This window comes from Lissotriton vulgaris, chromosome 1_1 (assembly GCF_964263255.1).
Source record: "Lissotriton vulgaris chromosome 1_1, aLisVul1.2, whole genome shotgun sequence".
NCBI lineage: Eukaryota > Metazoa > Chordata > Amphibia > Caudata > Salamandridae > Lissotriton > Lissotriton vulgaris.
This window is the reverse complement of record NC_141685.1, coordinates 724,893,730-724,920,698: the sequence shown is the minus strand read 5'-3', so window position 1 is coordinate 724,920,698 and position 26,969 is coordinate 724,893,730. Positions and strand designations below refer to the sequence as shown.

Below are 26,969 nucleotides of genomic sequence, written 5' to 3'. Positions count from 1 at the left end.
TCATCGCGGATACAGCCTGAATGGATGAACGGAATTACACCAAATTGGCTAAGAGGTAGTCCTCGTGCCTTTTGCTTGAATGGTGTGAATCCATTCAGTAGTTCCTGAGAAAATTACAATTAAAAGTACATATATATCTATGGCCTCGGTGGACCTCCGCATCTTGCTCGCACTCTAAGCGCACTGTCCCGATCACGCACTGAATTCTAATTGGCTGTCAAGTTATTGTCAACATTCAAAACCAGGAAGTGTTGGCAGCCATTAGTGGAACAAGTTTTCAAAACGTATAAAGGGGGCAGGTAAGAAATATTTTGACCCTCTAGAACTGCTTAGGGGGTCCCACAAGGACCCCTAAGCCCCCCGCCCCCAAAAAAATGTTGGTGAAAAAACGGAGAAATGTGCGCTGGGTGCGTGTATCCGCTGTAAAAAAAAAAAAATGAAGCGCAGGCTCCTGTGCTTGTTTAAAAATTAGCTACCTGGGAGGGTCAAATCCCTGGGTCTAAAATATTGCATTTGAAGCGGGGCAGAGAAAAAAGGGGGGTCCCAAAACATGTTTTCCCGATGCAATTTTCCATAGGAACAGTTCTTCGCGGCTACAACCCAAACGGCTGAACGGAATTACACCAAATTTGGCAAAGAGGTAGTCATTGGTTCAGACTCGTGGCTTTTGCTTAAATGGTGTAAATCTGTTCAGTAGTTCCTGAGAAAATTACAATTAAAAGTACATATATATATCTATGGCCTCAGTGGATCCGCGCATCTTGCGCGCACTCTAGGCGCACCGCCCCGATAACGCACTGAATGCTATTTGGCTGTCAAGCGGTTGTCAACATTCAAAACCAGTAAGTGCTGGCAGACATTTTGAGCCTCTGTAGAAGCGAGAATGTAGAAATTAGTTGAACAAGTGTTCAAAACGTATAAAGTGGGCAGGTAAGAAATATTTTGACCCTCTAGACCTGCTTAAGGGGTCCCACAAGGACCCCTAGGGCCTTAAATTGTTTTCATTTCAAACAGAGAAATGTGCGCTGGTTGTGTGGATCCGCCGTAAAAAAAATAAAAAAGAAGCGCAGGCTCCTGTGCTTGTTTAAAAATGAGCTACCTGGGAGGGACAAATCCCGGGGTCTAAAATATTACATTTGATGGGGGTTCAGAAGGGCCCTGTAGCCTGGGGACCGCCATTCCTCAGTGCTACAAAATAAATGGATGAGGGAGCTCAAAGGTCCATCTAAGCCGCGTGGATTACCACCCTCCGGGGCTTTTTATATTTTGGGAGGGGGCCGTGTGGTCTCCATTCTGGAGCAGTCAAAACCTTGGGGAACACCACCCCCCATGAGCTCCTGCTGTGTCTTGGGGTGTCTACACCTGGGACACTACTGTTTGCTATGGCAGGGCGGGAGTCGATGTTCCCGCTCTGTCATAGCAAACTGGAGGGCATATTAACAAGGGCCATTTTGCTGCAATTTTTTTAAAAAAGCCAAAAATGCGGTGAAAATGATGTTGCCCTATTTGCTAGGTGACGCTAAGATGAATTAACGCATGTTAGCAGCCGGTTTGCTAACGGCTTGCCTCGTATCTCCAATGAGTTTCAATGTAGGCGTTCCAAGTGAAAAGGTAGGTGTTCCTATGACAATATAACATGGAAGAGGGAAGAGGGAGGTATGACAACAGCGTTGTATTTACAAGGCGGGCCTGGATTTGAGGATGGATAGCAAAACTCTTGGTAATTGCGGTTTATGTCAGATCCTAACATCTGTTCTGAAGTAGACTTAAGCATGTTTAATATGCGAGATGGATTGATGTGTTAAGTCCACAGTCTTATATTACCAAGCTTTTCACTTGCCAACATGAATTTTACGGGGAAAAAAATATCACCTACTACTAATTTTTATTCTTCCTCTGGATCCCATCCCATGGGTATATATTCAACGTTGGGGACTGTGGGTGGAGGCCCAATGTCCCTACGGTGCCAGTCAGCTCCCTGCGTCCTTCAGAAGCCACCATTACTTTTCCACACGTGGACCTGCTAATATACAGTGCCAAGTTTGCTATGGCAGGGCGGGAGCCTCGGCTCTCACCCTGCCATAGCAAACAGCAGTGTTAAAAAAATCTTCCTGTAAGACAACAATGGATTTTGAAGTCCATTATCGCCATTTTAGCTGTAGTTTGCTGTCGTTAAAACAGCGATCATTTTAACACCGTCCTTGAAATATGCCCCTAAGTTTTGTAATGTCGACAATCCCATCTCCCATTTAAATAGGCACAAAGTATTTAGTGAAGTGCACACTGTGAATCATTAAAGAATTGCCCATTGTTGAGTACAGAGTAGGTACATGGGGTTTTGTAACGTCAGTGGTTATTCCTCGAGCGCTCTCTCGAGGCTAATTCGAAGAGCTGTGTACTTCTTTTGCTCGTAATGTACATAGTGTTCTATCGTCTCAGTTTGCTTTCCCCTCTGTCATGTAGAGGATCTTGGGTAAATGTAACAGCTTATGTACAGCCAGTACCTTTCAACCCTACTCCCAAACTTCTTACTGCCTGTTACCATAGTAACAGTTCATAGAACACTTAAGTGAGCACACAGGTCACAAGTTCACCACACAATGTTGCTAATCCAAACAGTAACTGTGCTGGACTTTTTAAATTTTCCATAGGAACCGTTAATCGCAGCTACAGACTCTGGTAAAGAGTTAGCCTCAGTATTATACTTCTAGTTATAAACATCAATTCTACTTTAATTGTTAAATCTTCTCTAAGCGTATGATTATCACACTAAATAATAGTGAAATGTTGTCAGAAAAAGAAGACGTATTATTAACTTTTATTAGAACAAAAATAAATAAATAGACACGTAACTTTAACATAACAGTATAATAAATAAAATGTGAGATGGACTCCAATGGTAGGAGGCTAGGTAACCTGCAAAACAAAAATGAAAATAAGTCTTTAAAATTAGATCGATGTGACTGAACGAGGTCAAAGATCACAAATTAAAATAACACTTGGCAATATTGCTTATTCACACGTGTGCAGTGTGCCTGATACATCCCACCCCTCTCATAGGCCTGCGTAGAAGAGGTGTCTGTAGGGAAGAGCCTGCTGGGTCAGATGTACAGTATGGTCAAGAAGGTCTTTAAAATGATTCAGAGATGAGACAGAGATAGGTAAGAGATCATGGCATTATGCAGGACAATATAGTTTATTTGCAACGCGTTTAATTGGGGTTGTTGTGTATATAGGCCGCTCTGCTTACTTTTTTTACACACTGTGTTCAACAGAGCTCATAACTTGAGTTCTGCTTCGGTTCTACACTGTAGACTGTATTAAATTCAGCTTGATTTATTTATCTGCAGAGTGGACAGCAGCGTCCATACTTGCAATGAGAAAGAGAAACAATGTGAGAGAGAGGGAGAGAAAGAAAGAGAGAAAAACGACATTGAAAGTGTGAGAGAGAGAAAGTAATAGATGGAGCAGGAGAGGTAGTGTTGGTACTGGAGAAAATCTTCATAGCTCACCTTTTTGCCTCTTGTGTGTGTCTAAGCACGTGCCAGTTCATAATGCACCCTCAAGTTTAGTGATCTGAAGGATAGAATAGAGTTAGTAATAGCGAGGTACATACAACTGCGCAAGTATATTTCTGCATTATGCCTTTGGACACTCAGGATACTGTATTACATCAACTTCCACTGCAAGGAGGTATCTGTGCACTCTTTTCCTCCCAGAGTACTATACCCCATGCACTCCCACAGCATAGCGGTGAGTTCTCATTACTGCGTACCCAGACTATTGCACTTCATTGACTCCCACTGCCCGGAGGTAATTATACATTCTCCACATGCCAATTTGTGAAACACAACCTGTTAGATAAAAAGGAAGATAAGATTGTGAGCCATTTTTTTTTCAAAGGAGAGAGGAAGTGAGAGAGTGACTAAAAAGAATATTCGCAGCTCACCTTTTTGTCACTGGTGTGTCTTCCACCACGTGCCGGGATATAGTGCACGCTGAAGCTCTACATCTAAAAAGATAGTAAACGAAAGATGTTATGATTGGTAATTGTCACTATCTTAATGTCGAGTAGAATAACATCGCCCTTTCACACACCTTCCCTCCCGCATTAAAAATACAACTATTTGTACAGTTCCAACTTGTTTAATGGGCTTCGATTTATTAAGAGTTAGTAGAGTAGTTATGTTTTCATCATCATTGATAACTTTATTTCGACTACAGTGGGCCATAAAAGTACATACCATAGTACAGAGTAAACAATAAAATGCTTTTAGTAAATAGGTTAAGAACACATTTCATATATATACACATAATTTACAATTAAAATGGTCATGGTTAAAAGGTAAGAATTAAATGGACTAAATAGTTATCAAGTGATTCAACTGTAACTGTTAAAAAAACTAGGATCTAGAATTAAGTTGTTATAAACGTTCTGCGCTTGATCCACATACTATTCAAAAAGCGGGACACAGCAAAACCCAGATTCCTACAAATTCCTAAAAATGGGTTTAATCCACCTCTTTTGAGACAGCGCATAAGCTGGACAAAAGAAAAATACGTGGCTTTCATTTTCTAGTGGATATTCACACGCCAGGCACTCTGTACATTTGTTCGCATCCCATTTGCATGTCAGTGACCTTAATGGCAAGCTACCCATTCTTAGTTGTAAATGCAGTTATGTTTTCCATCCAGGTGTGAAAACAAGTGATGCGCAGTGATACAAGTGGTTGCAATCACCACAAGCGACGGACTTTTGACCGACTATGAAAACTTTCCTGCTATGCGAAAAAAAATACAAATGCAGTAAGATACGGTATATACTACTGTGTACGCCTAAATTGCTGGGCTGCCTTTTTTATCCAATCTGCTGCACTCCATCTACTCCCTCCGGTGCGCACCCAGGCCTCACTGCTCACCTTTTCGCCGACAGGGTATGTTCTACATCATGCAGTCCCGCTCTGCCACCAAGAAGTCTCATATTTGGTGCGGAGTCTTGATATCGCTATGGCAAAGGACATACTCGTGCACCCATCATCATCGCAGGTTCCTCACCCGCTGTGTCCTTGTGGTACCACTAACTCAGTGACCAAAGAGACCACGCACGTGGTGATGGTGGGCCCACTGTTCGGTAGTTTGGGCATACGTGCGGCGTCCGAACCACCACGACGGCCCATCAGAGCGCTTGCGATGGGAGCAACTCTAAAATGGCGTAGAGCATGTGCGCCCCGTCTTTTTTATTGGTAGGGTCACGTGTGTTGGGACGCATGTGCTCAATGGGTGTATACCAGCCATGAGGGAGTGTGTGTGCCGTTCTGACAACTAGACCTGGAACTAAGAAATCACTACAATGGAAATCTGAGCCTTCTAGCGTTGTTGTGTTTTCTTGGTAGGGTAAGCGGAGTGGGCTGAACTGACGTATCAATGTAAATAACAAGGACCCCCTGTTCAGAAACTTAATTCACAGTACAGGGAAATAAACAGTGTAAACAGATTGGCAAATAGTCAACATAAATCAGGGAAGAAAAGTAAGAAAGACACCAAAATAGTAATTAAAAAAGTATGAAATTTCATTTAATTTAATCCACCAAAAATCCATGTTTAAAAAACAATTAATAAAATACAGAAATAATACACAATAAATTTGTTAAAAAGACAACAACCTAATACAGTATTCAATATATCTCATATAAAAAAAAATTTTCCCTTTATAACATAACATATATTTTGTGGCAAACAGGTAGTATTGTTCGACGCGCGTTTCGGCATTGTTTAAAACGCCTTCTTCAGGAACCACAATGTTATCTGAAAGATATATTAATACGAGAGAAAAACAGGGATCAAGTTATTGTACATAGATATATAAAAGTTTTTTTCAAACACAAATACAAGTATCTTAATTAGTTAAGGTGTCTAGATTACTGTAACTCCCTACTTGTACAGCAGAATATTACTGTACAAGGAACAAACTAACAAACTATTTTTTGAGCAGCAAAGAATCCCCACAGGAAGGGAAAAGAAATAAGGGGGGGGGGTAAGAGTATGAAAAGCTAGATAGCTCTCAAAAATGTCATAAGAATACAAGCATATGGGCTATGCCGGTATATATATAGGTAACCCATGAGGATAAGGGTTTCTTAAAATGCTTGGACTGTAGATGGTAATACCTCATGTCAATTCCATAGTTCACTTACCAACAGAATAGGAAGTAGTGAATGCAGTGGATATAGCCCATATCAATCAAAGTCTTGAAGAAACGGTATAAGTTTCTATTGAGAACATATAATGGTGAAAAAATATTAGAATAAGATAAGTAATATGGGTATCAACAATTGAACAAAGGAGCGATTATGGTCACAGTGTCAAGGTGTATTAACTGACATGTGAAAGTATCAGCCAATGCTATATACTATACTGTAAGGTTCATAATGAAACGCATGCCTATGCTTTCTGGAATGAGCAAACCTGGCTGTCTGAGCTTCACAGTAATATGGTCTCAAGGAACAGATGTAAAAACTTCACCTAATGTTTCATGCTTTATAGTTCTATGTTCTGGCGATATAAAGTGTAAAAAGTACCATAATGGGGTTCTGATAACTGAGAATATCTGTCTTACTTTCGGTTCTCATATAACTACACTATTATGAAGGGTGGTAGAATGAAGAGCTTACAATTTGAGTATAAATGAATCCCTGGCACTGAAAAAGCTCTCTGACAACAAACAACTAACTATTAAAGGAGCAGACAAAGGTGGAGGAATTGTTGTCCTGAACTCCACCGACTATGAGCGCAACATGAATAAGATGTTAAATGATAGCACTACTTATGCCAAGATTAATCTCAACCCAATCACCAATATAAAAAAGAAAATTAGTACTCTAACTAATGAAGCCTTGTCCAATGGTGATATCAACCAAAAAGATTATGACTTCCTGAACCATCACAAGAATAAAACAGCCTGTATTTACGGTCTCCCGAAAATACACAAGAACTCGGAGGATCCCCCGTATAGACCCATAGTGTCCACCATAGGCACTCCAACTGAACCCCTCTCCAAGTTTGTGGACCACTTCCTTAGACCCTTTATCCCTAACATCAAATCATATGTGAAAGATACTAGCCATATGATTAATATAGTGGAAGATCTTGATATTATGCCAGGTAGAGATATATTAGTCACCCTTGACATCGAATCGTTATATAGCAACATCCCTCTTGACGAGGCCATCAGAGCCACAGATTGGTTTATTGACAAACACCATATTACGTGCCCTAAACAATTCTTGATTGATTGTCTTTTCATTGTTCTCACGGAAAATGTTTTCCAGTTTGGTGAAGATCTATACCGCCAACTGAGGGGAGTCAGTATGGGGGCATCAGTGGCCCCTTCAGTAGCTAATATTTACATGTCCCGTTTCGAAGAACAGTTTATAGATAATGAGATAGCTCCTTTCTTCGAATCCATTTCCCATTGGTCCAGATATATAGACGACATTTTCTTTATCTGGACCAATGGGAAGGACTCCCTTTTGAAGTTTTTAGAATGGATCAATCTAACTGATAACAACCTCAAGTTTACCGCTCAATTTGATGAAAATCAAGTGGAATTCCTGGATCTATTAATCCAAGTCAACAACAGAAAATTAGAAGTTGACCTCTTTGTTAAACCTACGGCCCGAAATACACTACTACATTTCAGTAGTTTTCATCCTAAATGTCAACGGGAGAGCATTCCGTTCTCGCAATTCTTAAGAGTGCGCAGAAATTGTTCGAACCTATCGGACTACGACAAGCAGGCAGCAATAATGCGCAAGAAATTTCTAGAACGTGGCTATCCACACAGGCTCATAAGAAATTCGTACAAACGTGCCCGTTTCTATGATCGAGATGCTTTGTTGAACCCCAAAGAACGTTCAACAAACTCCCAACTAGTATGTATAACTACCCATTCTACTTTGAATGACCGAGTCAGACAAATTATTAATGCCAACTGGCACATCCTTAACTGTAACCCTACCTGCGAATCAACTCTGCCTAAACCACTGTATGCCTACAAAAGGAACAGAAATTTAAAAGATAAAATTATTCACTCGAAATTCAATGGCATCAATACTACCTGCTCCCAAAGATCATTGCTGACCAACCTACCTATTCGGGGCACTGTCCCGTGCTCTTCTTGTAAATCATGTGCCACAATCTTGGGTGGAGAAACATTGACCCACAATGGCTATACAACAAAAGCCATGGATCTATGGAACTGCAAAACGACCAATGTGGTCTACTTCATTAGCTGCCCCTTTGGCCTCGGTTATGTTGGCGAAACCTGTAGATCGATCCAAACCCGACTTACCGAACACAGATCGGCTATAAAAACAAAGAAGGCTAATGCCCCTTTGGTCAAACACTACATCGACAACAATCATAAGGCAGAAGACCTCAATTGGCGTGTACTGGAAAAAATTAAAACCGCGGACAGCAATGGAGGCTGCGCCATCCGTAAAAAAAGAGAAGTGTTTTGGATTTTTGTTCTGGATACTTACAAAAGAGGACTTAATAGCGAAATACCTTGGGAAAATGCTCTGCAATAACTTCAACATTCCTATCGTTTAAATTCTGTACCTTACCTCCCATGCCAGCATAAGCTGTTTCCATAGAAATTAGAGATCTTTTCTCCTTGAGACCCATAGACAAAATAGGTTGGGTCCATGTGAAATTCATATTTAATGGACTTCCATAGTCCCATAGTCACCAACGTCAAATCACATGTCAGGTTACCCCACCCCCATACATGTACCCCTATTGTTGATTCCCACGTGAGCGATAGTAATCCATTGACTGTGGGTTCACTTAGATTAGGCAATATCCCTTACCTCCTTGATGTCATGCTACATCCTTCGGACTCTTGGTCCCTGTGACCACACAGTGATAATTCCTTTTGTATATATTTCATCCACGTAATCGAACAAGGCACATCCTCTATCACGGCTGCCTCATTGAACATGTCCAGTATTATATATATTAAAAAAAATATTTTTTTGACACTATCGGGTCTGGACCCCTACTTTGCCCTCGTGAAGGTGTGACATCACTCATCACCAGGCGGGGTTAGTTGAGTGTAACACAGCATAGACGGCCGCCCATGATCTTTCATTAGTATTATTTCCATTATTACTTCTTTTTGTTATTATTATGTTTGCCCTGTTATCTACTTTGCCCTTGAGAAGATGGGGTAATATTGATCACCCGGCGGGGTTAATTAAGTGTAACTCGGCACGGTCGGACTTTCACCGTCTGCCGCCCTGTATACTCCATTTTTGCCCCACACGCCCGTTAGCTCCCTTAGCTACTTTTACCACGTCCACACACTCGGTTGGTGCGATAATTATACGTTGTCGCACTCGTGGACGGCCAAAACAAACCCCCTAACAACCACGTGATACTCATGGGTGTGTTTTTCCCATCATTGAGAAGAATACACCTTTAATGGGGCGTCACCTTTTCCTACCAACGTCACCATTTCATTCCACACAGGTGTATTCAAATACACCCGCCAACGCACACATCGAGTTACTTATTTTGTACAACGGCTGCGGGACGCCAGCAGTCTGTATCAGCGCGGGTCCCGCAGGTTGCAGTTAACGGTCATACCAATACCGTTAAGGTAAGAAGCTCGCTGCGTCTATCATTCTGTGCACTTTTAGCGCCGAGGTGGCATTGTTAGAATACTTCTTGACTTTTTTATATTTTTTCCGTTATACATAGATAGAATAGGAATTACTCTTCCGATTCCGAGTGCTAACGGCACCTTTGACAAACCGAAAGCGGCTTTCCTCTTTCCTTGAGAGAATCACGAACCGTTCTGAGGGAAGCCTGCAGTTTTAAGTTAGGTAAGACGACGCATTGATTGCCACTTATTCAGAACTGGCTATCTCTCTACATGTATATCAATCTATTTAGGCGTCTTCTCCATATGTGTTTGTTTCACAGCCTGATGGATACATCATTTTACCTATGAACACCCATTTTACCGGTCACATCGCTCACGCTACGAGAATACAGTTAGCAGTTTTTTCCGGTAAGCTTTGCGAATAGGATCTTTTCTACATGGTAGAATACAGAACATTATAAAATAAATTAGAGGAAGCCAATTTGGGGCAGCAATATCCAAATACATAGACGGTTTTGTTTTTTACTTAAGGAGCCTTTATTAACAATATCAAATACGTTACTTAGGAACGTCTATAAGGTGCATTCATGCATATCCATCCAAATGTCTAGGTCTTTGTTATTTAATACTGTACCATTTCACATCAATAATATAGCAGTATTATTCCTCTATTTCTAGAAACTGAGTGTGGAGGCATTACATGCTAGATAGACACATCATCCATCCAAGCTAGATGCAAAAGAAGCCATCCGTATTACAAAAGTCATTTCCTGACCGTCCTTGGTAAGCTCTTCATTCTACCACCCTTCATAATAGTGTAGTTATATGAGAACCGAAAGTAAGACAGATATTCTCAGTTATCAGAACCCCATTATGGTACTTTTTACACTTTATATCGGCAGAACATAGAACTATAAAGCATGAAACATTAGGTGAAGTTTTTACATCTGTTCCTTGAGACCATATTACTGTGAAGCTCAGACAGCCAGGTTTGCTCATTCCAGAAAGCATAGGCATGCGTTTCATTATGAACCTTACAGTATAGTATATAGCATTGGCTGATACTTTCACATGTCAGTTAATACACCTTGACACTGTGACCATAATCGCTCCTTTGTTCAATTGTTGATACCCATATTACTTATCTTACTCTAATATTTTTTCACCATTATATGTTCTCAATAGAAACTTATACCGTTTCTTCAAGACTTTGATTGATATGGGCTATATCCACTGCATTCACTACTTCCTATTCTGTTGGTAAGTGAACTATGGAATTGACATGAGGTATTACCATCTACAATCCAAGCATTTTAAGAAACCCTTATCCTCATGGGTTACCTATATATATATACCGGCATAGCCCAAATACTTGTATTCTTATGACATTTTTGAGAGCTATCTAGCTTTTCATACTCTTACCCCCCCCCTTATTTCTTTTCCCTTCCTGTGGGGATTCTTTGCTGCTCCAAAAATAGTTTGTTAGTTTGTTCCTTGTACAGTAATATTCTGCTGTACAAGTAGGGAGTTACAGTAATCTAGACACCTTAACTAATTAAGATACTTGTATTTGTGTTTGAAAAAAACTTTTATATATCTATGTACAATAACTTGATCCCTGTTTTTCTCTCGTATTAATATATCTTTCAGATAACATTGTGGTTCCTGAAGAAGGCGTTTTAAACAATGCCGAAACGCGCGTCGAACAATACTACCTGTTTGCCACAAAATATATGTTATGTTATAAAGGGAAAAAAAATTTTTATATGAGATATATTGAATACTGTATTAGGTTGTTGTCTTTTTAACAAATTTATTGTGTATTATTTCTGTATTTTATTAATTGTTTTTTAAACATGGATTTTTGGTGGATTAAATTAAATGAAATTTCATACTTTTTTAATTACTAGTTTGGTGTCTTTCTTACTTTTCTTCCCTGATTTATGTTGACTATTTGCCAATCTGTTTACACTGTCTGAACTGACGTATGCCAGTGCTGCGCGAGGCTGTGAATGATGACTCCAGAGCTATGGGCGTGGTTCAGTCGTGAGCTATATGAGAAATCAACTTATTCGGGTGTCCATGTTGTAGTGCTGCCGTCACCCGGGTCTTAAACGCAAATGTGCCATTATGTCTGTAAAGTCCCACAACATGGCCAACATGGAAGGTACGGGGTATCACTGAGCTTATATTCATCCATAGTTGCACACATAAAAGATGGTGGACATGACGCATTTCTGCGAATATGATTGTTTGTTGTACATTCAGTGGAGTGTTATAGCTATAGTAATACAGGGCTATGAAAGCTTTAGGTTGCAGTTTTTGGCACATGAAGAGCAGCTAATATATATAGGTATGTGGTCATTCAGGTATACTGTTGAACTTGGTGCTGGAAATCAGTGTTCGAGGCATGTACACATCCTGTTACTGTAGAGAAATGACGTAATCTAGGCCTGTCTGAAAATGTATCCTAAATACGGTGCTCATGTAAATTGCTGATATCGTTTTGGGTCGACTTTGCGCTATATAAATATGCTAAAACAAATAAATTGAGCAATAGCACACACTTATATATTTACTATACACTTTCTTTGCAGTATTGTAATGATCCAGTTTGTACGTTCGGATTTGTAGAATGAGCGAGAGAAAGTTATATAATCAAAGTTTTTGTTACTGGCAGAGGTAAGATGGTTGCATACGCTGTTTACAGCACAATATAATGTGGTAGGGTGCAGGAGCAGCATTTTACAAACATAATAAATACACAGACACAGATAAATAGTTGAAGTGGGTACGGGCACGTATGCTCGACTCCATTTTATTACGTTGCTGATGGTAACAAGTAGAATAGTAATCTTGATATCATACACAGATATTCAATCGTAAATGGTTTATGACTTCTGCTGTCCAAAGGTAGGAGCACGATATGTAAAATATTACACAGAAGAATCTATCGTAAAGGGTTCATGAGTTGTGGTGCACTAAGGTAGGGTCGGTTTGTGTGGAGCCTGTGATGATGCGTGGTCCAGGCAGACCGCACTGGTAAGAATGTGTTTTGACTACTGAATTATGGTGCACTGAGTTAGCAGTACCTTTGGCACTGAGCGTGTATGTAACCTGCGTTGATGCAAGGTACGGGCAGACCGCACTGAGGGTAATGTTTTTTGACTACTGTATTTTGCCTTAATATGGTGTACTGAGTCAGTGGTACGTCTGGTGTTTAGCGTGTGCTCACCCTGCGATGATGGGTGGTCTGAACCGGCTGCACTCAAAGCATTGACTGTTGCATACTGGACTGCATGAACTTTGATGGAAAAAAATTCCATCAATGGTTTTCAATTGCTCTACAAACTAGGTCTACTGATTGCTCCCCATAACAAATTAAATGATTGCACTTCACGCAGTGCATTCTAACTTTCTCAAAATGGGGACGTATGACTGGTGGCGATGTTGAATGTGATGCCCCAGAGGTACTTGGTTTTGCCGGTGGTGGAGGTACATTTTGGCACAGTGTTCTACATACTCCGTAAGCATAGTTCACAGGATGCAGGGATTGAAGATGCTTGCGTAGACTAGCAGTGCCACAGAATTATTTTTTGTCTCTGCCTTAAATAAATCAGGGCTGAATTCCTTATTGTCTGTAGTGTAAACTGAATTCAAGTTGTAAACCCTGCTGTCCGCAGTGTAGATCTTAGGCTGTACTGCATCATGTGTAATCACGATTGAAATAAAAGACGAAACATGTATGGAATACATTGTCAAAATATGTATGTTTCAGGGACATTATAGTTCAAATTGTGACCTGTGCTGTCCGCAGTGTAGACTGCTATTGAGTGTGCCTTTGCACTTGCAGCATGAATTTTATTATTCAACTAAATATATAACTGATATAAAAGAAGTTTTTGAAGGAAGCGTACTAAAGGGATATTGTATATGTTTGAAAGGTGTTATACTTAGTTTGGTATTGTACTCTGCAAATAATGAATCAACAGTCTATTTAATTGTGAGCTCTGATGACCGCAGTTTAGGTAGGAGACAGCGGTTAGCAATAGCCCACGGCCATGTGGTGTTGAGTAAAGCTGCACAGTATTGTTAATTAAGCGTGTGTGCAGCCAGCGATGATAAGTGGTGCACTGAGTTAGTGGCACCTGAAACAACAAGGTTGAGTGGAGCCTGCGATGATGCGGGGTCCGGGCAGGCCGTACTGACAGTAATTTTTTTTGTCTTGTGAGTTCTGCCTTAGTAATGCCACGTGGCGATGATTTTTGGTGCACTGAGTTAGTAGTACCTTTGGCGCCTAGCATGTACGTACCCTGCAATGATGCATGGTCGGGGGAGGCACAATAATTGGAGTATTGGCTTTTGTCGATTGAATTCTGCATGAATCCATTTAAAAGTGATAGTATGTCTCATTGCTGACCTAAAACTGTTCACTCTTCTTTGCGATGATTTATGGTGCACTGAGTTAGTTGTATCTTTGGCGCGGAGCTTGTACGTACCCTGCGATAATACATGGTCCAGGGGGCAGTATTTGGACCAATGTCTTTTGTCTGTTGAATTCTGCCTGAATACGGCCATGTGGCGATGAATTATGGTGCACTGAGTTAGAAGTACCTTTGGCACTGATCTTGTGCATACCCTGCGATGATTCGTGGTTCAGGCGGGTCGCATTGGTACAATGTCTCTTGCCTACTGGAATGCGTCATGTGCAACCGCCATTCCACCTCAATCGTGAGCCCTCACAAAGTAGATCGAAGGCAGTAGTCAGCACAAACATTAAGGAATATTTTTTGTTGCATCCTTTAACAAAATCTGAGTACAATTGTCTCTGCCTTAAATAAATCAAGGCTAAATTCAATGTAGTCCATAGTGTAGATCCAAAGCTGAATTCAAGTTGTGAACCCTGCTGTCCTCACTGCTGATCGAAGGCAGTAGTCAGCACAGACATCAAGAAATTATTTTTGTTGTATCCTTTTATAAAATATGAGGACATACAGTACAATTAGCTCTGCCTTAAATAAATCACAGCTGAATTTCATGCTGTCCATAGTGTACATCCAAAGCTGAATTCAAGTTGTGAACCCTGCTGTCCGCACTGTAGATCGAAAGCAGTAGTCAGCACAGATATCGACAAATGATTTTTGTCACTTATTTTAACAAAATCTGAGCACATACAGCACAATTGTCTCTTCCTTAAATAAATCAAAGCTGAATTTCCTACTGTCCGTAGTGTAGATGCAAAGCTAAATTCAAGTTGTGAACCGTGCTGTCTGCAGTGTAGATCGAAGGCAGTATTCGACACAGATATCGAGGAATGCTTTTTTGTCACATACTTTAAAAAAATCTGAGGACACACAACAATTGTCTCTGCCTTAAATTAATCGAGACTGATTCAATGTTGTCTGTACTGCTGATGCAAAACTGGTATCAAGTAGTAAGCTCTGTTGATCGCAGTGTAGATTGGAAGACAGATGTCAGTACAGACATTGAGGAATGTTTTTGTCGCATCCTTTAACAAAATTGTCTCTGCCTTACATAAATCAACGCTAACTTCAATGCTGTCCGTTGTCAGGCTTTAAAGGATACAAAGATAAATCCCTCTAACCTCCAAAAAACAGTACCAAGAATGCAATAGTAGACACACTCCAGATAGCTGTTCTCTAAAAGTATGGGGGAAAACCCCAAGGAGTGTACACCACTTTCCCCATACGAGGGGTTAAACAACAGGGATGATGCTGGTCTGTCTGGTGTAGTCAGTGCTGTAAGAAAACAGGGCAGGTAGTAATACTACTAAACAATATCCAAAGTGCAACCAATTCTTTTACATTGACATGTGCTTAGTACAGAGGTTCACATGCCCCAATTAAGTTCATTGGCGGCTTTGATGAATGGTGTCTGTGCAGAAAAGAATTGCCTGGGAATTATGACACCTGGCCAAATACAGCAGGACTTAGGAAAGGACGCACACATACACCAAACATACACTAAAGAAATGGGAAATGGAGTTGAGGTGCACTGGCCGGCTCTCCAGGGGGAAAAAGAGTGGAGCAACTATATACTCAAGAGGATTGCCGCCCGGCCTGGGAAAATATTACCAAGCGGAGCGAGCAGTCTCTTATCAGGGCATAAAGAAATAAATAATATGCAGAAATGACCGTCCGGTCAAACAGATGCCAATAAGCAGGGAAAATGAACAGCCTGTGTCAAAAGGTCAGAGAGAAAGACCTCCGATGAACTCCAAACTCTGAGGGCGGGAAAAAATGGTTTCAGGTGTGCACGGAGATCTCAGAGAAACCTCCTCGCAAGCTTTTGGTTGGAACTCTGGCGCGGTGGGAGATTTAAAAGGGAATCTCTGCGCTGGGTGATTGTCGGGAGGTTAGGGCGTTTTCCGACTAAGGTTGAATGTCGAAGAGTAAGGAATGGTATATCGCAAAAAGGCTCTAAGAAGGTTTCCGCCAGGAATTAGGAAGAAACGGGAGCAAAGCAGAGATGCAGAGGGAAGGTGCGACTCGAAACCAGGAAGCAAGGAAGGGGCGTGATACCGGAACAGTAAGCCAAGCAATGGCTTACGTTCAGACGCGTCCCTTTACGTGATTAAGGGAGCGTCTCAAAAGAACACTATCGTGTGGGGAAGTTCAGTGAGCGTTAGGGAGCGTGTATAAAGGACATAGGGGAGACCAAGGTTAAACACATGTCAAGGTCTTCTGCGCAGCCCACGCCGCAAAACCCTAACATCCGTAGTGAAAATGCAAAGCTGAATTCAAGTTGTGAACCCTGTTGTCCGCAGTGTAGATCGAAGACAGTAGTCGATACAGACATAAGTCTGCGGTGCTGTGGTTCTCAGTTCGCAATCAGCCTGTATCGAGGAGGCACTTGGTCATGGCCGCAGCCACATGGCAGGGTGAAGACCTTCGCTGTGGCAGAGTCTTTTTTCTTTGCAGAAGTGAACCACGCCCAAGACGTAGGCTGATTATGTATACTCTTACGCTGGAGTAGGTACGTTGGACCAGCCCACTCCGCTTCTGCTTCAAGGGGGGGAGACAACACAGCAACATGACTGAGATATTCCCCAGTGTCTGAGATAATATAGTTGCGTCCACTCTGCAGTACACTACATGTATCAATAGTACATATACACACGGAAAAGTTTTTGGTTTGTATAGTGAGTTGTATATAGCATATCACTGGTAGTGTTAGCATTGTGTACATTATTGTTGATGTGCGAGTTCTTTCCCTTATACATAGTTGATTGGCACATCTCTGAACATTGAGCTAGTGTGCTGTTGAGGGGATATATTATTCTGGGAAGGTCCATTGTCCTGTTTTGCGCTGTCTCTGAGGTAGTAGAGGGGTCAAAAGGGGTGGTTGTAGTGGAGGTGGCACTAGGTGTTGTGATTTTGTTGGATGTTGGAAGTGCATAATTAGATAATTAGTACCTTCATTACATATTTGTCTATAGATATGGGTGTGAGTTGGATGTAATTGACGCAGTACATAGTCCACGTCCTTACACTTTAGGTAGCATTGCAGATTTCGCTTGTTGTTGAAAATATGGGGAAGTGGTGTTTTTTTGTTTTTTTACTACGGGAACGCCTAGTTTGTATATCATTAACGTTAGTTGTGATTCTGGTTTCAGGCAATTTTCTTGGAGGAAGGAATAAATTGAAGAGTGGTAATATTTGCAGTTTTTACTATGTTGAGAACAGGATGATAATTAAAAAAGATAGAAAGAAAACAAATATGCTCATTGACCATTATAATTAGAAATTAGCTTTTAAAATATCTTAAAATTCACTGAAAAAACCATAGGTTTCAGGCAGGTTATAGTTAGAAATTATTCTTTAAAAAACGTTGAAAGACACTGAAAAAAACATAGGTTTCAGGTAGGTTATAGTTATGAATTATCATTTAAAAATCCTTAGAAATTGTTTGAACAATAGGTTTCAGGGGTGTTATAGTTAGCTGGACATTTCACCAAACCATTGAAATTCCTCTGTTATACTTAGTTGTACTAACTGTTACTTTCAAGCCCGCAATCCACTGGTGATGATGTCACATATTACATCATTCATGACATGGTCAGTGACATCACTGATGACATCACTGATGACATCTCAAATTACAAATTCTATGTTATGAACACCTGTCTGCTTCCAGTTCTTCACGTATATGGCAATATGTATCTCTTGATATAGTTGGTCAGATTTCTTTGGGTCATAATCCTGTCTTTGCCATAATTCTTATTAATCAGTTATCTCAATGGCCTGAGATTAAATTTGTTCCTCATGTTACAACAAATATTGTAATCCAATTTTTGAATGATATTTTTGAAAGAGATGGTTTTCCCGAATCACTTCATACCAACAATGGGGTACAATTGACATCCACCAAAATTAAACTTTTTCTGAACAATCATGGTATAGTTCATAAACGGTCATTTGTTTACTACCCTCAGAGTAATGGAATTGTTGAAAGGTGGATCAAAGTGTTCAAAGACGACTTACAATTACCTGTTTCTAATGGGAAAATTTGCAATCAAGCCATCAAAGAGGTTCTTTGGAGTTATAGAAATACTCCTAGATCTATTGGAGATTCGTCACCTTTTGAAAAAATGAGGGGAAGAAAGTGTGTATGTAACATGAGTCAAGCATGGATGAGAGATCTATTATATAATGGTTGATCTAATCAAGATCAGTAAAGTAGGGATGTGGTTTCTTCTGTGAAGATTAATGATTGGATTTATGTTAAGAAAGGTAGAATCGTGAGGTCTGGTGAATCCCGGTTTTCTTTGCCTTTGAAGGTGGTCACAGTTGGTCGTCAAGTGGTTGAACTTTCTGATGGGAATGTTTGGAGTCTGTCCAAAGTGGTGAATATTCCGCAGTGGTTGTGGCCTGTTGACAATACTGCTGATTCATCAATTGCCATATCTCCTAAAATTTCTCACAATGGAACAAATTGGCGCAAATTTGTTCCTCAACAGTCTGATATTCCAGTTAGATATCCAGTACAAAGGCAACATCAACGTTCTGTCTGGTGTAAAGATTATCATTTGGATGAATCCAGTTTTCATGCATTTTCTATACAAGATATAATATGTTTGTATCTATTTATTGTTTTATTATATCTGTTTCATATGTATTGTAGTTTTCATATTTCGCTATTATATTGTTGTGTTATTTCTCTGTTCACTAAGGGGAATGTGTGGTGTCTTCCTGTTCACTTGGAATCTAGAATACAGGCTGTGTTCTAGATTCCAAGACGGACGGTTTGGCCCAGGCTTAATAGATGTAGTGTTAACTACTTGCTCTAAAGAATAAAGCAAATTACTTTATATTATCTGCGTGCTGTCATCCTTGAACAACGTGAACTCTACAAATGCATTTGTGTGAATCGTGCACATCTATTAAATTATTTCATAGACCACAATCAATTATAATGCCATACTCAAATTTTCATGGACGGTATACATATATGATTCTGACATAAATCTAGTTAGATACAGAACTCGGTTAAAAGAATAATGTTAATGACACAGAAAAAAATTATAATTCAACAAATACACATAAAAAACATTCCCAATGTAGTTGAAAGGCATGTTTTTCAGAAATTGCCTTATACTTTTAGTTCAACTCCCAACTCACATATGGGTAAATACCAAGCAGTGTAATCTTTAGTTTAACCCAACCGATTCAATCAATAGGTTGGTTTTAGTGTACCAAAACTTGTATGCACAAAAAAGGTTAAACGCAAGAACAGCTTGAATAAAAAATTGTTTGTGCAGGGTAAAAGGTCTACACGTTTCAAACCCCTACATTCATTCAGGGGGGTTCTCCTCAGGACCTGGACCGAAACAGAGCAAAAAGAGAAAAGAGGGAAGATAGTGCTTGTGTTATCACTAGTTGTTTAGCTTGTCAGAGGTTAGCCTATATCTGCCTTAGTCAAGAATCTCCTAGTTATTCCACATTGAGAAATACATTGAAAGTAATCAACAGCACTGCAGGAGAAGAAGAAGGAAAGGGAACAGTATAAGTCTGTTGTGCTAAAAGAAAGCATGAAATGTCATGTCAATATGGTCAAAAACTTACTTTTTGCTCTATTTGTAAACGGATGAGAGGACCGGTTTTGTGGCACTGTTATTCCGCAGAGGAAACAAAGGACTGGTTCACAGAAATTGATCTCAACCAACATATATGTCACCCTAGAACAAAAAGACGCACTCCTGAGCTGCTGTATTGCAGAAAAACGTCACCTGTTTCTTGTTGCCCTTCAAGTACACACCAGTCAACTAGACAAGTGGAGTTCAAGACTATATAAGTTGGGATTGAGTGCCTCACGGACAAAATGGTGTCCCTACCCATCGACTGCATAGTCAAACCAGGTGCGCTGTACCACCAAAGAGTGGCATCCGATTGAAAAATAGAAGCCAAACTGAGAAAACTGGAAGCTGCGGACATAATCGAAAGGGTGGACGGTCATATGCAATGGGTGTCACCGATAATGGTAGAGAGAAAACCCCAACTACCGGGTGAGGTCTGCGTATGTGAAGACATGAGGTTACCAAACATGGTCATAAAGAGAGAGCAGCACTTCATGTCCAGAGTCAGTATCATCACAAGGGAGATAAGTGGAACGACATGGGTTTTTAAAGTAGACCTTCAATCTGACTATCACAAATTGCCGCTCTACCCTGCCTCTTGATACATAGCCGCTTTTTCTGACGTTTTTCAGAACACAAATAAGGAAGTACTCACAAGGCTTCCATAGGTCATCCCATAGGTGATGATGTACTTGTGCACACCACCTCCAAAGATGAGCACAAAGAAAGGTTGAGGAATGTGCTGTAGAGGCTAGAATACAGCGGGTTGATACTGCACGGAGAAAAATGTGAGTTCCTTAGCAACAGCTTCAGTTCATTTGAGGTACCTCTTCTCAGACGAAAGAGTTACCCTGATGCAGATAAAGTGCAGGGTGGTGCCTGCTCCTTCATGTGTGTCTGAGGTCCAAAGTTTTCTCGGTACGGTGAAATACTTTGGGCAGTTCATCAACAACCTCACAAATAGAATTAAGGGGCTTCAGAACAGATGCCCTATAAGTAAACACAAAACTAGGTATTTTGATAAAAAAAATTCCACCGACTGTGTTCGCCTGCACACGGGCGGGACGCGACTGAAAGACTAATTTTCCTGATACGAGGTTAAAGAGGACATTGCCTCGCGGCACATCTGCTTTATACGGGACTTTACTGTCCATAATACCGGCCTGATTTGATACTTTGTGGCCTGATAACAAATTGTGGAATAGAGGAGTTTCTATGATATTTAATTAAGACTTTATTCAATACATATTTATGATTGCCAAGTGGAAAACTTTTAAATAGACTCTGAAAATGTGGCTGTCTTATCATAAAGGACGGAAATAACTAGTGAGAGAAACTCCAGCGAGGCACCAAAACTGTTGAGAAGTCTAAGCCCTGACGAAGCCGCAGGTTAACCCAACCACGGCGAAACGCGTTGGCACAAGGGATTGGAATGTGATGAAAATAAAGACAAGAACTACAAGAGCCCGACTGTTTATTTTCGAGGGAATTCGCTTTGTGTATCTTGTGATTTTTACATAACTTAGACTTTATTTGTGCTTGTGTGCTCCAAAAACCCATTGTTTTGTAGTTTTTCAATCTTTGATTAAGTTTAGGGAAGCGGGGTGTTCTCTTCCCAAACTTTGGATGCACCAGATGACCTATCCATAAAAGGATAATAGTGTTTATCACTATATGAGCGTCTGTTAATCCCATATAATCACAAGCTCTGTTGATGTCAGCCCCACTGGTGTGGGAGCTGTCCTTGCCCAAGAACAGGAGTGTAGAGAGTGGGTCCCAGTGGCATACACTAGTAGAGCTCTGACCTCAACCGAGCAACGCTGTTTGCAAATCAAGCATGAAGCCATTATAATCCTCTGGGGGGTGGGGGGGGAGCAGTCCCTTTCACAACTATGTCTACGGGAATCTGTTTGCAGCTCATACATAACACAAACCCTTAATATTACTGTTTCAAGTTTGGCTGTCCAAGCCCCCACCTCTGATTGAGAAACAGGTGCTCCAGCTCCAGGAATACTCCTTTAAGGTATAGTAAAAGCTAGCTTTCCACAATCCTGCTGATTACTTGCCCTAGCATCCAAGGGCCATAACTCCACAAAAAGAGTGTAAAGCCCGCGGAACAGGAGAACGTGTCAGGTATGTCCTGGAGCAATCCAGGCCAAGGCCAATGATGCTGGAAGCGATTACAGTTGCCATTCTACAGGAATATTGCCTGCAGTTGGTGATTAGTGCGCTTACATCATGTCAGTGCGAAGAACTCAAGTCTCACTGAGTGCTAGAAAAAGACGCAAATGGGTGCTTATTAAGATGCCACATAATTGTTTGACAACATCGCATGCAAAGTACCGTTCCGTGTGGCTAAAACTAATATACATTTACTTTTGAATTCCACATATTTTTCACAGATGCTGTTGTATTGCAGTTTCGCCATCACGAGAAAACTATAGAGATTCATGGTGCCCAATTATTGAAACAAAATTATTCAAAATGTTCAGCCTGTTCACAAAGATTTAGCTACGAGTAGGTGGATTTCACTCTGGTGGGGCTAATACTAACAGTTAGTCAGGAATCCTCCTGGCGTAAACCTGGCTCACTTCATGAATTCAGGAGCAAGACAAGAGTATTACAAGGGTAAGTCTCTGCAAAGCACTTGTGAATCCTGCCCTTTATGTTCATCATTATTAGGTATTTCTGTACTTACGTATGCATTGTGGCACATCTCTTGACCATTCCCCATCAAAGCAAGTCAGCATTCTCGTCCCTTTCAAAACATAACCCTCATCGCATATATACTCAATAGCTGAGTTAAAACTATATTCATTTTTCACATCACCAACAAGTTTTCCATGGGGAACCGATGGTGGTCTAGTGCAGACAGGAGGAGCTGAATGAAAATAAAGAAAAGTATAGCGCATTAGCATGCATCAGGATTTATACAGGAATGTTTGAGGCAAACAACAAAAACTATAATATATTTCTGGCAAAACCAAATCCATCTTTATGTAAGTTATAAGAGCCTAAATCCTGGAAGGCGAAATGAGCAGACATAATGTACTGAAACTCACCAAATCGCGGAGAATCTCCTGTGGTAACTGTAAAACATCTTGTGGGATAAGGATGTGACTGGACCAAGATTGTACATTTCCACAGTATCTCAAATATATATATATATATATATATATATATATATATATATATATATATATATATATATATATATATATATATATATATATATATATTTTAAATAATTTTTATAAAGTATACAATCACCTTTTGGTTGTACAGAGGGTTAGCCAAGAATGAATAGTAGTCGTTTATATATTGGTGTTTATATAGCTAACCTTACTGTTTTATTTTGAGAGTGAAAGAAAGTAAAGAAGTAATGGCCTGGCCTACTGGCTTTGAAAATGCTCCTTCATTATGCAAAGCACCATTGCTTCTAATTGTGTTTACATCACCTACTTCATTTTCCTCTCTCCCTTACTTCACACAAACGTCGTCCTGCTTTGTAGTACAGTATTTTTTATTTTGTTTATTTACCTAAAAAGGGTATTGACCCCCTACTCACCAGACAATACCTATCCCTCATCACTTTTTTGACTATGCCACCTCCTCCTGTCCGCGTCAAACTATTGCTTTTCCTGCCTTCAGTCGATATAAAATAAATACTACTGCGAAAGTGCTTACTTAATTTGTGAAAATTGAGTCCTTGCTCATTTAGGTCTAGCCTACAGACAGCTTCCACTGACAGGTTACAGCTATTGTCATTACAAAATACATATAATAAAATATGCAATATACACTTACATTCAGATACATATGCAGAAAGTACGTTTTGGATACATTCCCTTTCAGCCGTTGGTTACTATAGAACAGGTAACCAGGGCCACATATAATTAATTGTCTAAAAATTCCAGAAGTTCTGCACCTTGACACGGACAATAATTTTTTGGAGCAAAGACATTTGTAAAGTTTGGTCTGGTTAAAAAGCCATTATCAGGAGCTTATGCGGAAGCAGTTGTATTAATAAATGCTCAAAATACCTTGCACAAAAAAGAGAAGCCTGTGAAATCTCTTGGATTGTTACTGAAGGATCATATTGGAATCTGCATATAACAGTAGTTACCTGCTTAATATTCCACAAAATTAAAAATAGTAAGGGTGAATCTGTTGTTGACACACAGGATCCTCAAGGGGTGTTGGGGGACAGGAATTCAGATGTAACACAGGCATCCCCCTCAAATGGTACACCCAAGGCAAGGGCACCTCCCAAGGCCAGGGACACTCCCAAGGACAAGGACACTGCAAAGGAGAGGGCACCTCCCAAGGCCAGGGACACTCCCAGGGACAAGGACACTGCAAAGGAGAGGGCACCTCCCAAGGCCAGGGACACTCCCAAGGACAAGGACATTGCAAAGGAGAGGGCACCTCCCAAGGCCAGGGACACTCCCAGGGACAAGGACACTGCAAAGGAGAGGGCACCTCCCAAGGCCAGGGACACTCCCAAGGACAAGGACACTGCAAAGGAGAGGGCACCTCACAAGGCCAGGGACACTCCCAAGGACAAGGACACTGCAAAGGAAAGGGCAGTAGGCACCTCCCAAGGCCAGGGACACTCCCAAGGACAAGGACATTGCAAAGGAGAGGGCACCTCCCAAGGCCAGGGACACTCCCAAGGACAAGGACACTGCAAAGGGGAGGGCACCTCCCAAGGCCAGGGACACTCCCAAGGACAAGGACACTGCAAAGGAAAGGGCACCTCCCAAGGCCAGGGACACTCCCAAGGACAATGACACTGCAAAGGAAAGGGCACCTCCCAAGCCCAGGGACACTCCCAAGGACAAGGACACTGCAAAGGAAAGGGCACCTCCCAAGGCCAGGGACACTCCCAAGGACAAGGACACTGCAAAGGAAAGGGCACCTCCCAAGGGCAGGGACACTCCCAAGGACAAGGACACTGCAAAGGAAAGGGACACTACAAAGGACACGCCAACTCCCAGGGACAGGGCACCGCCCACGGGTCAGGCACATTCCAGAGACAGGACACCTCCTACGGCCAAAGCACCTCCCAGGGCCAAGGGTTCTCCAATGGACAGGAGCTCCATCAAGGACAGGCATACATCACCCCTGTCTGCACTGAGGCTGATGTTGGCGAAGGAACGTAAAACACATGTGTCAGCGGTGGAGTCCCCTCATACCTCTACTACCATCCACACCCCGCTGAAGCAGAGGAAGGAGTACACTGTTGTTGCATCCCCCATTACACATGAAGCAGAGGGCAGAAGGCAGGGCCACAGCAAATGTCAAGCAGGGTCCAGCACGTCCCTAGAGAGCAGACCCACACCAGCACATGATCCACCTTTGATGGGAGATGTTTCTGATGAGGCCACACAACTTACCAGTCCAGTCATGTCCAGGGTGCCCTTCCATATCCCAAAGAAATGGAGACACACACCAGTGTCACCGGCCCAACCCAATGTCGCTCCAGTACAGCTGTCCCCAGCTCCCAGAGCCACCCTGCCTCCAGGACCATACAGCCCTGTGGCTCATCATTTCAGTGGTCCTAGTGGGTCAGCTGCAGTTCACTCTCATGTGTCAGATAGTGGCACTGTGTCTGTAGTTGGCTGCCATGCCTCATGTAATAGCACTGTGTCAGGTGTGCCCTCTCCTGTTTCAGGTACTGCCAATGTGTGTGTCTGCCACTCTCATGTCTCAGATGCTGGCATGGTATTTGTTGGTCACTGTACAGGGACATGTCCTGGCAGTGTGTCTGGGTCTATGGCTCATGTGTCAGTCACTAGAGCTGTGGCTGTGTCTCACACTCCTGTTTCTGGTGCTGGCAGTGTGTCTGGGTCTATGGCTCATGTGTCAGTCACTACAGCTGTGGCTGTGTCTCACACTCCTGTTTATGGTGCTGGCAGTGTGTCTGAGTCTATGGCTCATGTGTCAGTCACTAGAGCTGTGGCTGTGTCTCACACTCCTGTTTCTGGTGCTGGCAGTGTGTCTGGGTCTATGGCTCATGTGTCAGTCACTACAGCTGTGGCTGTGTCTCACACTCGTGTTTCTGGTGCTGGCAGTGTGTCTGGGTCTATGGCTCATGTGTCAGTCACTAGAGCTGTGGCTGTGTCTCACATTCCTGTTTTAGTGCTGGCAGTGTGTCTGGGTCTATGGCTCATGTGTCAGTCACTAGAGGTGTGGCTGGGTCTCACACTCCTGTTTCAGGTGCTGGTAGTGTGTCTGGGTCTATGGCTCATGTGTCAGTCACTAGAGCTATGGCTGTATCTCCCATTCCGGCATCAGATCCTGCCACTGTGTCCGGGGCTACTAGGTCGAGCAGTCCACCAGATTCTGTGCTGTGAGTTGTATTTTCCATCACTCACATGGCATTGTACTTGGTGTGTAGATAGTCCTTTGTAAACACCGTTGCATATGTAATGTCCATGGGGCGGGGTGCTTGACACACGTCCTTGTGCTGCCTCAGATGTACCTGCTCTTTGCCGTGGACTGTTGATGCACTTAGTCCCTCTCATGTGCTGCCTCAGATGTACATGTTCTGTTGGGAACACTGCCCTGTTGCTGTTATGATACTGCATTGTGCCCTCTCATGTGCTGCCTCTGATGTACCTGCTCTGTGCCTTGCGATGGACTGTTGATGCACTTAGCCCCTCTCATGTGCTGCCTCAGATGTACCTGTTCTGTTGGGAACACTGCCCTGTTGCTTTTATGATACTGCATTGTGCCCTCTCATGTGCTGCCCCTGATGTACCTGCTCTGTTAGGAACTCTGTCCTGTTGCTGTTATGATACTGCATTGTGCCCTCTCATGTGCTGCCTCTGATGTACCTGCTCTGTGCCTTGCCATGGACTGTTGATGCACTTAGCCCCTCTCATGTGATGCCTCAGATGTACCTGCTCTTTGCCATGGACTGTTGATGCATGTAGCCCCTCTCATGTGCTGCCTCTGATGTGCCTGCTCTGTTGGGAACACTGCCCTGTTGCTGTTATGATACTATATTGTGCCCTCTCATGTGCTGCCTCTGATGTACATGTTCTGTGCCTTGCCATGGACTGTGATGCACTTAGCCCCTCTCATGTGCTGCCTCAGATGTACCTGTTCTTTGCCATGGACTGTTGATGCACTTAGCCCCTCTCATGTGCTGCCTCAGATGTACCTGTTCTGTTGGGAACACTGCCCTGTTGCTGTTAT

At 41.9% G+C, this 26,969-nt stretch overlaps 1 protein-coding gene across 1 annotated transcript in view; it reads right to left on the bottom strand.

Annotated features, from left to right (window-relative positions):
• The window catches only part of LOC147747717 (complement factor H-related protein 2-like), a 297,443-nt gene that overhangs the window by 191,462 nt on the left and 79,012 nt on the right, over positions 1-26,969 (bottom strand). The window contains exon 3 of the mRNA XM_086926053.1: positions 22,462-22,644. Within this exon, the coding sequence (XP_086782179.1) occupies positions 22,462-22,644 (183 nt within the window). The remainder of the gene's footprint in view (positions 1-22,461; positions 22,645-26,969) is intronic.